Consider the following 14573-nt stretch of genomic DNA (forward strand, 5'->3'; position numbering starts at 1 on the left):
GATTCGCTCTCGCAGGAAGCAGCGACCTGGGCGTTTATACTGTTCTGATCCTCCTTCCTGTCCCTGCTCCCCTCTCTCTGCTGCCGCCTTTCCTGAAAGCTCAGGCCACGTGGACTGGCTTTGGGGTGGGGGCGGGGAAGGCCTTTCTTTGCTCCTCCACAGAAGATTCTGGCTGGGTGGCCCCTGTCTTGAACTTGACGCCACCATCCAACTTTCGCCTTTTTCAAGTCTGGCAGAGAGAGAGACAAGGCAGTGGAGGGGCCCCACCCCACGTCCTGGTGGATGGTTTCCCCAGCAGCCCCCTCACACTCGGGCACACCCTCTGCAGCCCCTGGCCCCCTCCCCCTCCCTGCCCACAGAGAAGGCCACCACCTGGGGTGACTTTGGCTTTCCCCAGGTGCCCCCACCACCCCCATCAGGCAGAAGGCCCGCTTCAAGATCCGAGATGCAAAGTGCCACCTGCGGCCCCGCGGCCGGGAGCCAGCAAAGGAGGCCCTGCGGCAGCTGCTGCTGGGTGAGTGGGGGTCCCCTGCCTGGGAGCGGGGAGCTGGGAGCTGGGAGCCAGCGGACTGGGCCTGCAAGGGTGGGGCCTCTTCGTCCTCATCGCCATGGTCCCTTAGCCGCAGCAGCCACACCTGCGCACCGCAGACAGCGGTGGTAACCCTTGGGACGTGGCCGGCAATAAAGAGGGAAACCTGGGTCCCCGGCATCCCTGGGGGCTGCCATCCCTGCCTCACCGGGGGCTAGATGAGCTCCCCAGAGCAAGGGCTTTCTGCCTGGCTGGGTCCACATGGCAGGGGCCGCGGGCCTCATTCACAGCTCGTCCCTCGGTGGGGGCTGCCCAGGGGGACAGCGGGGCTGGGGAGTAGTGAGGGCAGCCTCTCAGCTCTGCTTCCGTGGAGACGGCTGAACACCTGGGGCTGCTCCTCGAACCTGGCCGCCCTCAGCACCCAGCAGGCCTGGCCCTGAGGCCGGGCCAGCTGAGCTGGAGCCGCAGCACGAATATGCAGGAGGTGCCTCCCGTGATGGGCTCAGAGGGCTGGGGCAGGGCTGGTTCAGCCAACAGCCCCTCATGAGACCTCCAGCCAGGCCTGGCCTTCCCCAGCCTCAGCCTCCCCCTCCGCACCGTGGGCGCTTAGTCAAGGCGGGCCCCTTGCCGACGGCCATCTGTGTGCACGGCTAGGTAGGACCCTGCTCTCTGCCCTGTGCAACTTTGCCACAGCGGTCCCTTCCTTGTCCAGAAAACTGCCATGTGACCTTTGTGGCCCTTAAGTGTGACTCCTCCAAGAAGAGGCGCCGAGGCCAGAAGCCCCCACCCAAGGAGGTTACCCACGTCACAGCGGAGTTCGAGGTCGAGGCCAAGGAGGAAGAGGCCTCAGGTGGGTGAGGGGTTCCCTCCTGGGCTGCTGGGGCCTCGGAGAGGGCCGGGACCGGAGGGGGTGGGGGTCTGTCGGCGAGCCGGGGACCCCACCCCCGCCGCAGCTGCTGGAGGTGCAGGCTGGCCTGGCAAGCGGGGGGCTGGCAGCGTCCCTGCCTGTAGCCCAGGATGGAATCAGAGGCCCAGGGCCATGCGAGGGGCAGGGTTCAGGGCCCACAGGGACAGCCAGACAGCCTCTCCCACCACACCCCACCCTCGCTGGGGCCTGCAAGGGCTAATACCCGCAGCCTTGCCGGAGCAGTTGAGCCAAAGACCTGTCTTCCCAGGTTCCAGAGGGGACCTTGCAATTCATACCAACACCTTCCTCTTGGCTGTAAATGAGGGTTGAGTTGTGACAAAGGAGTTGAGGCCTGTCAGCAAAGGTGGCCTGGGTGTGCCCAGCCCCTGCGCACTGGAACGCAGGGGCCAGGCCACGGTCCCCCTGCTGGCGGCACTTGCAGCCACAGGGAGGCAGACGTGCACGCGGACCTGCACACAGACCGCCCAGGACTGTGGGGACACTGGGCAGCAGGGCATGGGAACAAACGGCACTGAGCTGAAGTTTCTGCCCCAGGGAGGGACCCAGAAAGCCTTCCCAAGAGAGGTGCCATTGATTCAGGACTTGAAACCAAAGTTCACCCAATGGAAAGGGTGGCAGGGAATGGCACTCAGGCTAAGGGAATAGAATAGGCAAAGGCACAGAGGTCAGAGAGAGCAAGAAGTGCCCAGGAAGCAGGAAGGAAGGCAGGGCGTCTCAGGGCAGTCACAGCGAGTGTGGGCATGCTGGGGATTAGGGCTGGCAAGGCAGGCGGGCGCCGTGCCATGAGAGGCCTGGGATTCAAGGCCAGAGTGCTGGCCACTTTCCTGGGAGCAGTGGCAGCCCCAAGGGTGTGGCAGGGAGGCTCACCCATCAGCGAGCTGCGCCCTCAGGAGGTATTGGGTGGCAGTGGCAGAGGCCTGGCACTCACATCGGCTGCGTGGCCTTGGGCAGGGTGTACCTCTGGGAGCCTCAGTCTCCTCCTCTGTCAGAGAGACCAGCAAGGGTGCCTTGCCCCCAGGCTGCTGGGAAAATGCACTCCAAGCAGTGGCTTGGCCCCCGACAGCCCACCCCCTGGGGAGTCCTGGGGCAGAGACAGCTTCTGGAGGGCTGCAGGTGACAGTGACGGTCCCCCCACCCCTGCAGACACCTGCGAAGCAGACTGCGTGCGGAAGCGAGCGGAGCAGAACCTGCAGGCTGCCCTCAGGACTCTGCGGAAGGCCATCAGCCGGCAGCACTTCTCTGTCCAGGTCGCAGGCACTGAGTACGAGGTGGCTCAGCGGCCGGCCAAGGCTCTGGAGGCCCAGGGGACATGTGGCACAGGCCAGGCGCTCCAGGACGGCAAATGCGGCAAGTCCGTGGCCACGGCCACTTCCTCCATCCTTCCTTCCACAAGCGTCCTGGGGAACAGCATATAAGGGAGGTGCGAGGGGACGGAGCTACACCAGGCCCGCCAGGGAGAAGCACAGAGCACTGGTCGCGGTGACTGCCACGTAAAGAGCGCTCCCTGGGGGCGGGCCCCAGGCAAGCCTGTACGTGGGACCTGCGTCACGGTCCTGACAGGTGGCACAGGGAGAGCACAGGCAGCAGGCCCACGCGGTGGGGGGGGGGGGGTGCTGGGGACCAGTGTGTGCACTAGAGGCCTCCCAGCAGGGGCGGCCTAGGGCTGAGAGCGGAGGAGGAGCGGGGACACCCAGGGGTGCAGTGCGGCCAGCGGGGCCCGGTGACCGAGACTGATGACTCGACCAGAGCCTCGGGGACTGGCCTGTGGACAGGGGATGGTCTATAGGCAGCCCCGTGGCTCAGCGGTGGGGTTTAGTTTACTTGGGGGGAGAAGGCAGGCAGCACGCAAGAGAGTGCATCCCGGGCGAGGTGGGCATCGGGCCTGGCCGCCAGCACATCCCTGCAGTCGGGCTGTGTGGAGGGGCCCGTGGAGGGGGGCCAGGCAAGAGAGGGTGGAGCTCAGAGCCCAGGGGCGGCTGGAGGGGCGGAAAGATGGAGACAAACTCAGGACTCCTGCAGAGGGAGGCTGGGGGGGCAGCTGCAGGGGCCACACGAGGGGCTTGGGCTTCCTGGGCAGCAGTGGCATCGCTGCTCCGGGGGAAGCTGGGGGCGGAGCGTGCCTGCTGGTCTCACTCACGCGAGGCCCTCACCTGGCGGCTGGAGCCACCGATCTGGAGCACAAAGCACAGGCTGGGCAGGAGGTATAACCAGGGGAGCCTCTGGAGAAGGGGGCTCAGGGTGGGGCGGGGCGGGCGCAGCCCTGGCTCAGGCGATGAAGCGACAGAGCGGCCTTCCCCCGTCACTCTTTTATTTCCCATGACTGATTTCGAAGTCATTTGAAACTCTCAGAAACATCGCCACACAGAACAAAATGTCTGTGTCTCCTTGCCCAGATTCCCGTGTGAACTCACACCAGTTGCTCTGTCGCATTCACATGTGCACCCATCACCCCGTCCCCTCCTCTCCCTGGATGTCACGTCTCGATTCTTCACGGTCTCCATCCGGGTCCTTTGTGACGCAGCCGTGGGCTCCCTTGCTCAGTGCAGCTGGCCACACTGGCTCTGGCTTCGTCCCCCTCCCTGCACTGCCCTCCTCAGCCGCCGCCCTTCCTGCCCACGCCTCCGTCACCCCCCAGCCCTCTGCGCTGCTCCGTGTCCTCGGGTGCCAACTCCCGCCACGTGGGGAAGGGAAGGGGGAACAGGGGAGCTGAGAGTGGACAAAATGACTGTGGCCCGCCCAGGAGGCAGGTGGTCCACAGGCTGAGGGGGAGCCTGGACCACAGCATTGACGAGAAGGCAGAGCTGAAGGGGTCTGCAGGGGACCCTGAGCAGGAGCAACCAGGAGGGAGCATGAGACCAGGGTCTGGCCTCCGGGGTCCTCACAGATGGCCCCGCCTGGCTTCTACCCCTGGCCCTTCCAGGACTGGTCTGGGCCGCTCTGCGCCCTTTGAGCCGCAGGGACAGAGCCTGGTGGGACAGAGCCTGGGCTTGAGGCCCCAGCAGACAGACCGTCCGGCCATCGGCAACCTGTCCACTTTGCCTCTGCAGTGGCCTGCGAGCCTGGCACCTACTTCCACGGAGATTCCGGACAGTGTGTGCTGTGCATGCCGGGGACCTACCAGGATGCGGGTGGCCAGCTCAGCTGCACACCGTGCCCCAGCAGTGACGGGCTCGGCCTGGCTGGCGCCCGCAACGTATCAGAATGTGGAGGCGAGTGGGGGCCCAGCCTGGAAGGAGAGGCGGGGCGGGCGCGGGGCACCCCCTGTCTCCATTAAGGCTCCCAAAGCAAAGGCCCGAAGCCTTGTGACAATTGGTAAAGCTACGCTCCTTGCAGGGCTTGTTCTGACCCGTGGGGCTGCACTCAGGGGGCGCAGTGCCGACCCACAGCGCTCATGTGGCTGAGGGTGCGGCAGGGAGCGTGCACCGGGCTGCACTTACTGACTGCACGCACGCACCAGGCTGCACACATGCACTGGGCTGCACTTACTGACTGCACGCACACACCAACTACACACACTCACCAGGCTGCACGCACTCACCAGGCTGCACACATGCACCAGCTGCATACACGCACCGGGCTGCACACATGCACCGGGCTGCACACACTGACTGCACGCACACACCAACTGCACACACCAGGCTGCACGCACGCACCAGGCTGCACGCACTCACCAGGCTACACACATGCACCAGGCTACACACACGCACCAGGCTACACGCACACACCAGGCTGCACACACCAACTGCACACACATACCGGGCTGCACACACGCACTGGGCTGCACACACGCACTGGGCTGCACACACCAACTGCACGCGCGCACCAGCTGCACACACACACCGGGCTGCACACACCAACTACACACATGCACCAGGCTGCACACACGCACCCTGCAATTTGGAAAGGACGTCACAGCTTACAAGCACCCAATCGCTCACGGGTCAGCTTGTGGTTGTGGCAGAGGCATGTGGTGCTTCACGGCTGACCAGACATGGCGCATTTTGTAGAGCACACCATCGCCATGGAAATGCTTTACAGACTGTGCCATGTACTTGGGCAGGAACCCTCTCAACACCGAGAACGTGGCAGTTTGCCCTGGAGGTGGTTTGGAAAGCCCTGGGTCAGGTCACCAAGCACAGTTTGGTTTGCAAAGAGCTTTTCCATTTACTGCCCCACTTAAACCTCGTCTGTGAAAGGGGCTCAGGGCTTCTCCCCCCTCAGCCTCCCTTCCCGGGCCAGTGTGGGGGTCACCCAACAGAATGGGTGGGGAAAGGCATGCCTGCAAGGGTGGGTAAGTGGGGTCCCTGCGGTGGTGGAGACCTCCAGCCTTTCCTGGGGACGGAAGAGACCAGAGCCCAGGCCTGAGTTCTGTAGGCTGCCCCTCCAGTAGTCTCTGCCCCCAGCAGGGATGGTGACTGTTACGGACCTCAGAGTGGCCACTGGTGGGAGAGGGAATCCAGGGTCTGGGCGGAGAGGGCACTAACCCGCCCCTCACCTAGTGCTGCAATACCCTGAAATAAGTGACCTCCTGCGCCCTGCCATCTCCCCGTGGGGGCCCCACACTTTGCGGCTCAGCAGTGAGGCCGTGTGCTCTTCTTGCTGGTGGGAGAAGGCCTGGCCGAGCCACACACAGCCGGAGCCTCTGGCAGCTGCCTGCTGGGGGCTTCCTCCCAGGCTCCTCCCCCCACACCCCCAGCATCAGCATCCTGGTGCCCCCGGGGGCAGATGAGGGCCTGACATGGGCACCCCCCTGTAGCCTGAGGGAGCCACGACCTCTGTCCTCCAGGCCAGTGCTCTCCGGGCTCCTTCTCCGCTGATGGCTTCAGGCCCTGCCAGGCCTGCCCCGTGGGCACGTACCAGCCCGAGCCTGGGCGCACGGGCTGCTTCCCCTGCGGCGGGGGCCTGCTCACCAAGCTCGAGGGCACAGCTTCCTTCCAAGACTGCGAGGCCAAAGGTGAGGGCGCCCCACTCCCCCCGCAGGCCGGGCTGAGCCGCTCGGGACCATTCCTCCCAGGTCAGAGGAGGAGCCTGGGGCCGTCAGGCCGTGGACTCGGTGACCAGCCCTGTGCCACACACGGGACGGCACAGCAGGAGTCCAGCAGAGCCTGTCATTAGTCTGGAGCTCTGAGCCCCTGGGGCCACAAGGGGGGCCGCCAGCTCCCCTGGGCACTGGAAGGGCTTCGAACCACATGTAGAAGGAAGGCTCTGTGGGGGGGGGGTGGTGAACAAGTGTGGGGGTCGGGGCAGGAGGGACAGTGAGGTGAGGTCAGAGTCACCTAAGAGCAGCCCTCTCTCCAGAGCCGCTGGCCGAAGTCCAACCACTCCTTCCCTCCACGCTCACCACCCAGGCCTCGCTCTGCACTGACCCTCTGATAGCCCTGCTCCCCTCTGCCCGCTCCCCCTTGGGCAGTGCCCCCTCCCCCCGACAGCGTCCCTCTCGGACATGCCTTTGGGGACACGCTCCCCCCGACGCCCCAGTGATGTGCTAGTGAACGTGAGGACGGCTCTGAGCCCTCCACTCTGAAGAAGGGAACCCCGGCTCTCTCGGCCCCTCCCCTCCAGCTCCTGCCAGGTTTTCTCCCCTTGACTGTCAGCCTTGTAGAAAGTGTCTGGGCCCCACTTCCTCTCCCACCATTCTCTCCTGAACCCCCACCGGCCAGTCAGACCGTCACCCCCTCTGCTCCCCAAGAATTTCTCCCATTAAAGGGGCCTGCAGGATCCCTGCATTTCTGGAGCCCAAAGCAGTTCTCAGTGGGCTCCTCGGGGAACTCCACAGCTGCCCTGACAGTTTCCTTCCCCATCTAGACGCCCGACACACACACCACATCCTTCGTAGTGAGTAGGGTGTGAGCCTTGGGGCCCTGGGATGGGGACTCGGTCTGCCTCACCCTCAGCTCAGACCCCGAAGGCCCGCGGAGCCCTCTGCACGCTGTGGACAGGGTCAGGGAACAGAGGGTCGGCCTGCACAGGGACTGGGCACGGGGGTAGGAGGGCACTGGGCAGAGGGGAAGGGCCCGCAGCTCTGTGCTGAGACCCGGGGGTAGGGAGGCTGCGGGGAGAACGCCCCCCGCCCCCGCCCACCAGCGCACCCCTCCCCGCAGTGCACTGCTCCCCCGGCCACCACTACAACACCAGCACCCACCGGTGCGTCCGCTGCCCCGTCGGCACCTACCAGCCCGATTTCGGCCAGAACCACTGCATCACCTGCCCGGGCAACACCAGCACCGACTTCGATGGCTCCACCAATGTCACGCACTGCAAAAGTAGGTGCTGCTCTTCCCGGGCCCGCGGGGCTGGGGCGCTGGGCGGGGCTGAGAGCGCTGGGCGGGGCTGCGGACAGGGACGTCCACCTACAGCCCTGTGGTGTGGGAGCTGGGCCCAGCTTGGCCCGCTCTGCAGGGCGCTGAGTGGGCCTGGAGGTCGCCGGTCCCATCGCTCACTGCGGCGGCCCGCACCTCTGTGCCGGCCAGGCCCTGCCTGGGGCTCTGGGTTTGTGGGAGGAAAAGCCGGGCCGGGCTGGGCCGAGCGTCTGAGGGGCAGGGCCAGGCCCTGCGGTTGGAAGGCACACACCACGCAGACTGCCGGGTGGGTCAGGACCAGCCCACCCAAGTCACTAGAAGCAGGGTGCTAGTGCTGGGTGTGCGCAGTGCGACGTGCGAGGAAAAGACCAAGCACCTGCTTGTGTTCGGGGAACCGTGGGCGGCATCGGACCCTCGGGAGACAGCTAACACCTCAGGCCTGCGCTTAGCAGGTCATTCAGGCCTCACAAAGAGGATGCTATCTTCATTTTAGGTATTTTTGATTCACTTTTCAGAGTCCTTTGGGGCATATGTTTCCCAACTCAATTTCCAGCCAGTTGCCCCTCCCCTGGAAGGTGGAAGCTGTCCCCTCTGCCCAGGGCTGTCCCCAGCTGGGTCCACAGCCTCCCGGGCAGAAGAGCAGGCTCAGTGGTGGAGCTCAGAGAGGCAGGGTGTTAAACATCCTCATGAGTGAAAGTGAGGAAACAAGGGGGAAGGAAGCTTCTGGAACAAAAGGGTGAAAATGAAATGTTTCCCAGAAACTTTGATATGAGGAGAGGATTTTTTTTAATGAGAAATACATGAGAAAATTTCATGTATTCAGTATTTACATTCAATTCTCTTTGCTTAAAGATGGTGGCTTCCTCTATAAGCTTCAGGCCAGGAACCATTTAAGCTCATAAAAGAAAGGTCACGTTCGGGCTTTTCAAGGGTACACAGCTGAGCTAAAAGGAAAGGACCAGGAACGGGCCTCTGTCTCCTCGCGGGCTCCAGCTGAGGGCAGCCCGGGGCAGGGGTCCCCCAGGGAAGACTGGCTCAGGGCCCGGCAGGCCGGTGGGGCGGGCCGGTGGCGGGGACCCAGGACGGGGATGGAGCCCCGCCTGCCTCCCGGGCACCAACCCGGCAGGGCCTGACCGGGCCCATGGCACCCACAGACCAGCGCTGCGGCGGCGAGCTCGGCGACTACACGGGCTACATCGAGTCCCCCAACTACCCCGGCGACTACCCGGCCAACGCGGAGTGTGTGTGGCACATCTCGCCTCCCCCCAAGCGCAGGATCCTCATCGTAGTCCCCGAGATCTTCCTGCCCATCGAGGACGAGTGCGGCGATGTCCTGGTCATGCGCAAGAGCGGTACGAGCCGGTCGAGGCAGGGCCTCAGCCCCATGCCCACGCCGTCACGCCCTGCGCGCAGCCTCTCGGGGCAGGGGGTACACCCGCTCCGTCTGACTCCGAGAGGTGGGCGTCACAGGGCTCTGCGGAAAGCTCCGGGTGCACCCGTGTCTCAGCCCAGCTTCCTTCTGTGCCCTGCCACACTGCCCGGAGTGAGGCCCCGGGAGTGACCCTGTGCCACAGGCCTCCTTCTCCCTCTGAAGATGGGGGCGAGGGGGGCGAAGGACCAGTCTGCCCGCACACAAGACACCCAGGGTCAGACCGCCCCTCCCCTTCCCTCCGTGAGCCCCAGCCTCCTGGCTCACCACCCCCATCAGGGGCTCGTGGTGAGACTTCCAGGTGCCACAGCAGCCAGAAGGGCACAGGTCCCCTTGAGTCCCCCAGGGCCCAGGCTAAGTTCCTTACAGTGCATGCTGTTGTGTGGCAGCAGTGCCCCGGGGAGCAAGCCCCGTCAGAGGTCAGGGAAGGAGGAGGGCACCGGCAGACACAGAAACACGCCTGCCCGAGCGGGCCGGGCCTGTCTGATACGCAGGGACTGGGCCGAGAGTGGGAGGCACTGCTCGGTCTTCAGTACCATCTCCCCTCAGTGTGGCTGAGGAGCTGGAGACCCCCAACATTCAAATAGAAGGACTGAGGTCACAAAGGGCCAGGAGCTGCCCAGGGTCCCACAGTAACTCAGAACCCCCGTGGGACCATGCCCCCCCGCATGCTTGTCTCCAGCCCCCCAGGCCCAGTATCCTCCCCCACCTTCCACTGTTCACACACAGGGCTGAGCTCTAGGGGAGCCAGCCTTTCCTGCCTTGAGGGCAACTCAGGAAGGCTCCCCAGGGCAGTAAGGTAGTGGAGTACCCCAGGCCTTCACAGGGTAGGGCCCTTCCCAAATCTGACCTTCCACCACAGCCTGTCCTTGAGGAGCAGGTGGAAGGGAGAGAGTGACTCCCCTATAGTGAGAGGATATAATAAAGGGTTCACCAGAGCAGAGCAGGAATGTGGTAGGGAGGATGGAGCAGCTAGGAAGGCTTCCTGGAGGAGGGGGCATGGAAATGGGCTCAGAAGGACAAGTAGGAAGGGTGGGGAAGGGCATCTGGGGCAGAGGGAACAGGGGTAGAGACCAGGGAGCTGGAGTCTTTGAAGCAGTGGGCTTTGTGGGTGCTGGGTGGCTGGCTTGGTGGGGACACGAGCAGCCCAAGGAGAAGGAGGACAGGGTCCAGGTGAGAAATAATGGTGTGTCTTCACCCCCAGCCTCACCCACATCGATCACCACCTACGAGACCTGCCAGACCTACGAGAGGCCCATCGCCTTCACCTCCCGGTCCCGGAAGCTCTGGATCCAGTTCAAATCCAATGAAGGCAACAGCGGCAAAGGCTTCCAAGTGCCCTATGTCACCTATGATGGTAGGTGCGGCCACACTGTGCACCCAGCCCAGACCAGCCCTGGGCACACAGGGCCTAATCACACCCCACACCCCAGGAAGCTCCAGCCTGGGGGAGAGGGCCCAGGCCCAGAATGGGCCCAGTGCACACATGGGGGAACAATTTGTGGGGTCTGCGGCCTTCCGCACAAGGTACCACCCAGGCAGGGTTCTGAGGATTAATTTGGGGTGTTCCAGCTGGCCAGACCTTGAGGAGAGTGATTTGAGTGGAGGGCACAGAGGTGCGAGGCCGAGCTGCCAATGGTGGATGCAGAGATGGGGGGCAAGGGCGGAGGCTGCAGGGGGGTGGCAGCTGGCCTGGAACCTGCCCCCTCCCCCCTCTCCCCCCCCTTCCCTCCCTGGCGGCCGGCAGAAGACTACCAGCAGTTAATAGAGGACATCGTTCGCGACGGGAGGCTCTACGCTTCGGAGAACCACCAGGAGATTTTGAAAGTGAGTGAGTGCATTTATGGGAAGCGCTCCTGTGATCCCCGGGCAGGGGCCTGGGGGGGCAGGTCTGGGGCCATCCCTGGCCCCCAAGAGCAGGGGAGGAGGGGGTGACAGGTGAGGTCAGAGTGGCTGGGCTGAGGCTGGCACATGTGGCGGGCTCTAGCCCAGCCCCTGGTGAGCTGTCCTTGGGTGAGTTCCTTGCCAGCTCTCAGCCCAGCCTTCCCCGTCTGGGAGGTGAGGGTGGTTTCACAGAAGGCATCTTAAAACCAGTGGGACCCAGCGACTTTTTGGGGTATGCTCCCTCCTCATCCCATTCGTGGCCCCAAAGAACAGAGCCACCTTGTCACGCAATGGGGCTAGGGGTTCTGTGGCCGTGAGGCAGCAGACACTACCCAGGTCAGGGCCCTGGGTCCTCACCTCAAGAGGTGGGACCTGGGACCTGCCTGGGCCCCGCCCCTGCACACAGCACCCAGACAGCACCCAAGCCTGGAGGGCAAGAGTGGGCTGGGCCAGTTGGCAGGCTGACATCTGCTCCAACTGCCATTCCCAGCGGGGAAGCAAAGACAGCTCCCAGCGACAGGTCCTGCAGGCTCGCTGCACTTCTGCGCACAGTAGGTGCTTTGTAAGCTGAGAGGTTTGCCCTGTTGCTGACCTGGGGATCTCGGAGCTCAAAGCTCCTCTCCTCCTCAGGCACCCGCCTGGTGAGTGGGAAGCAAAGGGTCGTCCTGGCCTCTTCGTCCGTCTGTCCTGTGGACAGTGCCCAACCCTTTCCTCTCCACTGGCCCTCTGCCATGCCGGCCCTCTGCCTGCCGCCCCCCCCCCCCCCGCCCCCCACACACACAGCTGGGAGCAGTCCTCAGAGCAAGAAGTGTTCGGGTCTCAGGATGCAAACCTGGGCCAGCAGGGTCCAGCCAGCGTGGCCACCACCTGCTCTGCGGGGGCCCTGGGGCCTCAGAAGCGCAGAGGCTCATCGCGCCAGGGCCTCCTGAGAACGTTCCTCCGGCCTCTTTCCTTAGTGAACATCCACCCTCAGGTGGCCCGTCCTCCGGGCAGGCCACAGGCTCTTGGAGTCGCAGGTGACCCTCCTCCTTGGCACCCACAGTCTCGCTGTGTCCTGTGATTGCAGCATTTGGTGCCCGTCCTCCTCGTGGGGGGCGCTGCAGGGGTTCACACTCACCATTCTGTTGCCAGTGCCTGGCAGGGCATCGAGTACACAGGAGGGACCTGGGAGTGTTTCTCCAGGGCGTGGAGGTGTGTGTGCATGTGTGTGAGAGGACATGAGTGTGCCCTGGGGCACATCAAACCCGACCCGAGTCACAGGGTGACGACACAGGGTCCATAGTGTGGTGGCTGCCCTTCGCTGGCCACCATCCATGGGCCAGGCCTCACCTGCAGGGCTGCATCACCCCAGTTTAGATATGATGACCCTGGGGGTCCAGCCAGGAAGTGACTGCCCCAGAGTGTGGGCCACACCTTCCCGGCCGAGGCTGCGCGGGGAGGGCAGCGCCGGGCCCAGCGTGCCAGCGCCCCATGCACGTGTCTTCCTCGCAGCCCCGTGAGCAGGGGCCCTGCCCCTCACAGAGGAAAGTCCACATCAGAGCCTAAGAGCCGCTTCCCTGGTTAAGGAGCTAGGGAGTAGGTTTCCTGCATGTTTTGCTTTGTAGCAGAACCCTTATTAAATAAAGTATTATTGGAACCCCAAGAATTCAAAGCAATAGACTTTTTTTATAAGAGTTTATTTGAGCCAAACTGATGTGTGCGGGGGAGCAAGATCTCAAATGCTCCCCCAACAGACAATTTAAAAACCAGTCAGTTAGACAACTAAAACTAAACCTTGTTTATGGAAAGGAAGTCTGCGGGGTCCTCCAACCCAGCAGCCAGCCCAGCAACTCCCCACAGCCCCGGCCCCCGCATCCTTGCGGGCACCCCAGCCTGGCCCGGCCCCCGCCGGACCTCAGCCAGCCTGGCCGTGTCTTTCAGGACAAGAAGCTGATCAAGGCGCTCTTCGACGTGCTGGCGCACCCCCAGAACTACTTCAAGTACACAGCCCAGGAGTCCAAGGAGATGTTCCCGCGCTCCTTCATCAAGCTGCTGCGCTCCAAAGTGTCCCGCTTCCTGCGGCCCTACAAATAGCTCGGGATGGCCCGCGTCCCGGGGGAGGGCGAGGGGCGCGCGGCTCCGCGGGGGAAGTCACTGCGGAGGCGGCGGCCCGCGAGGCCAAGACCGCGCACGCACACACTCCTCCCGCCGCCGCCCCCGCGGGAAGACACCGGCGGGCGGCCTCTCTCCTTCCCTCCTTCGCTCCGTCCGCTCGCCCAGGACCCGGAGAGCGGCCTCCCCAGAGGGACGCTGCACTGCCCCGCGGGCAGGTCCTGGGGGCGCGCCCTGGAAGACTGCAGGTGCCCCGGCGACAGACCCTTCCTGAGCGGGAGCTCGGCCCCTGCGTCTCTGGGGAGGCTCTCGGGGGCCTAATCGGAGGCAAGAAGCCAGGCGCCTGGAGGCTTTGGTGAGCGGGGTGTTGCTGCAGGGCGTTCACGCCCCGAGACCCGGCCTCAGGCCCAGCGCCCGCCCCCTTGCGGTTAGGCTCCAACGGTTCTGGGAGGGCGCAGAAAACAGCTGCTGGGGGGAACCTGTAGGTTTGTGCTTGCCCTTGATAGAGCGTCTAATTAAGTATTATGTGTATAAATATAAATATATATATGCTTCTATCCGCGGGTCCTTTAGGGAAAGGCTCTTCGGCAACTGGAAGTATTGCCGCCCACCGGGTCTCCCAGCAGCCAGTGCGCGCCCTGCTGCTGCTGACCTCCCCCGCTGGTCACACTGCCCCTCCGGACGCTGGCCACCCGGGTTCCTGTGAGGCCCGGGGCCTGCAGGACTGGGGACACAGCAGGCTGGCCCTGGGCACACGCTGCAAGACAAGTCCTTTGCTGGGGAGCTGCCCTCAGATGGAACGTGGTGGAAGGCAGGTTCCCCTTGGGCCCCTTGCTGGGGTTGCGGGGACATAGCGGTCGACTTCGGAAGGGGCCTGTGTCTGACCCTGAGGCCGTGACCTTGGGGTCCCTGCTGTGCCCTTGTGCCAACAGAAGCAGGGCCTTGCCCACGTGAGCACAGGCTGTGTGGCTCACTCCTTTCTTGTACTCGAGGAGGCAGGCAGCTGCCCCCGGCAGAGGCGACCCAGTGTCTGGAGTCGCAGCTCCAGGCAGGCTTCTCGCTGCTGTGGCACGCTGCCTCCCCCTCGGAGTCTCTTTACAAAAGAAAAGTCTGGAATTCATCAGGATTGCCTGGAGTCCCACTCAGCCAGGCAGCCAGCGCCCAGGACGGACGTGCACAGCCCTGACATGCCGAGGCCGGCCTGCGGAGCCTGCGGGCCGCCGGGCACAGGACGGGCATGGGACGTGGTCTGTTTTTTTAGGGTAAACCGGTATTCATAATTCCAAGGAACATGGGAAAATCTTAAAATGAAACCCAGCCCCCAGACTGTTTCCTCCTCCCCCCGCCCCCCAGAGCCCAGCTGAGGGGCTGGTAATGCACTCAGCTCAGAGTGAGAAGCGTCTCTGGCCTGAG

The 14573-nt window shown here is 64.0% G+C and overlaps 1 protein-coding gene across 1 annotated transcript in view; it reads left to right on the forward strand.

The window, feature by feature from the left end:
- SCUBE1 (signal peptide, CUB domain and EGF like domain containing 1) overlaps positions 1–13715 on the forward strand; it is a 107548-nt gene extending 93833 nt beyond the window's left edge. Inside the window, exons 14-23 of the mRNA XM_090272287.1 lie at positions 398–514; positions 1242–1379; positions 2601–2804; positions 4505–4666; positions 6244–6411; positions 7559–7720; positions 8911–9108; positions 10390–10542; positions 10933–11012; positions 12990–13715. Of these exons, the coding sequence (XP_090128413.1) occupies positions 398–514; positions 1242–1379; positions 2601–2804; positions 4505–4666; positions 6244–6411; positions 7559–7720; positions 8911–9108; positions 10390–10542; positions 10933–11012; positions 12990–13142 (1535 nt within the window). The 3' untranslated portion in view covers positions 13143–13715. The remainder of the gene's footprint in view (positions 1–397; positions 515–1241; positions 1380–2600; positions 2805–4504; positions 4667–6243; positions 6412–7558; positions 7721–8910; positions 9109–10389; positions 10543–10932; positions 11013–12989) is intronic.
- The last annotated feature ends 858 nt before the right edge of the window (positions 13716–14573 follow it).

The sequence above is a fragment of the Furipterus horrens genome, unplaced genomic scaffold (genome assembly GCF_987537825.1).
Source record: "Furipterus horrens unplaced genomic scaffold, mFurHor1.1.pri manual_scaffold_4, whole genome shotgun sequence".
Lineage (NCBI taxonomy): Eukaryota > Metazoa > Chordata > Mammalia > Chiroptera > Furipteridae > Furipterus > Furipterus horrens.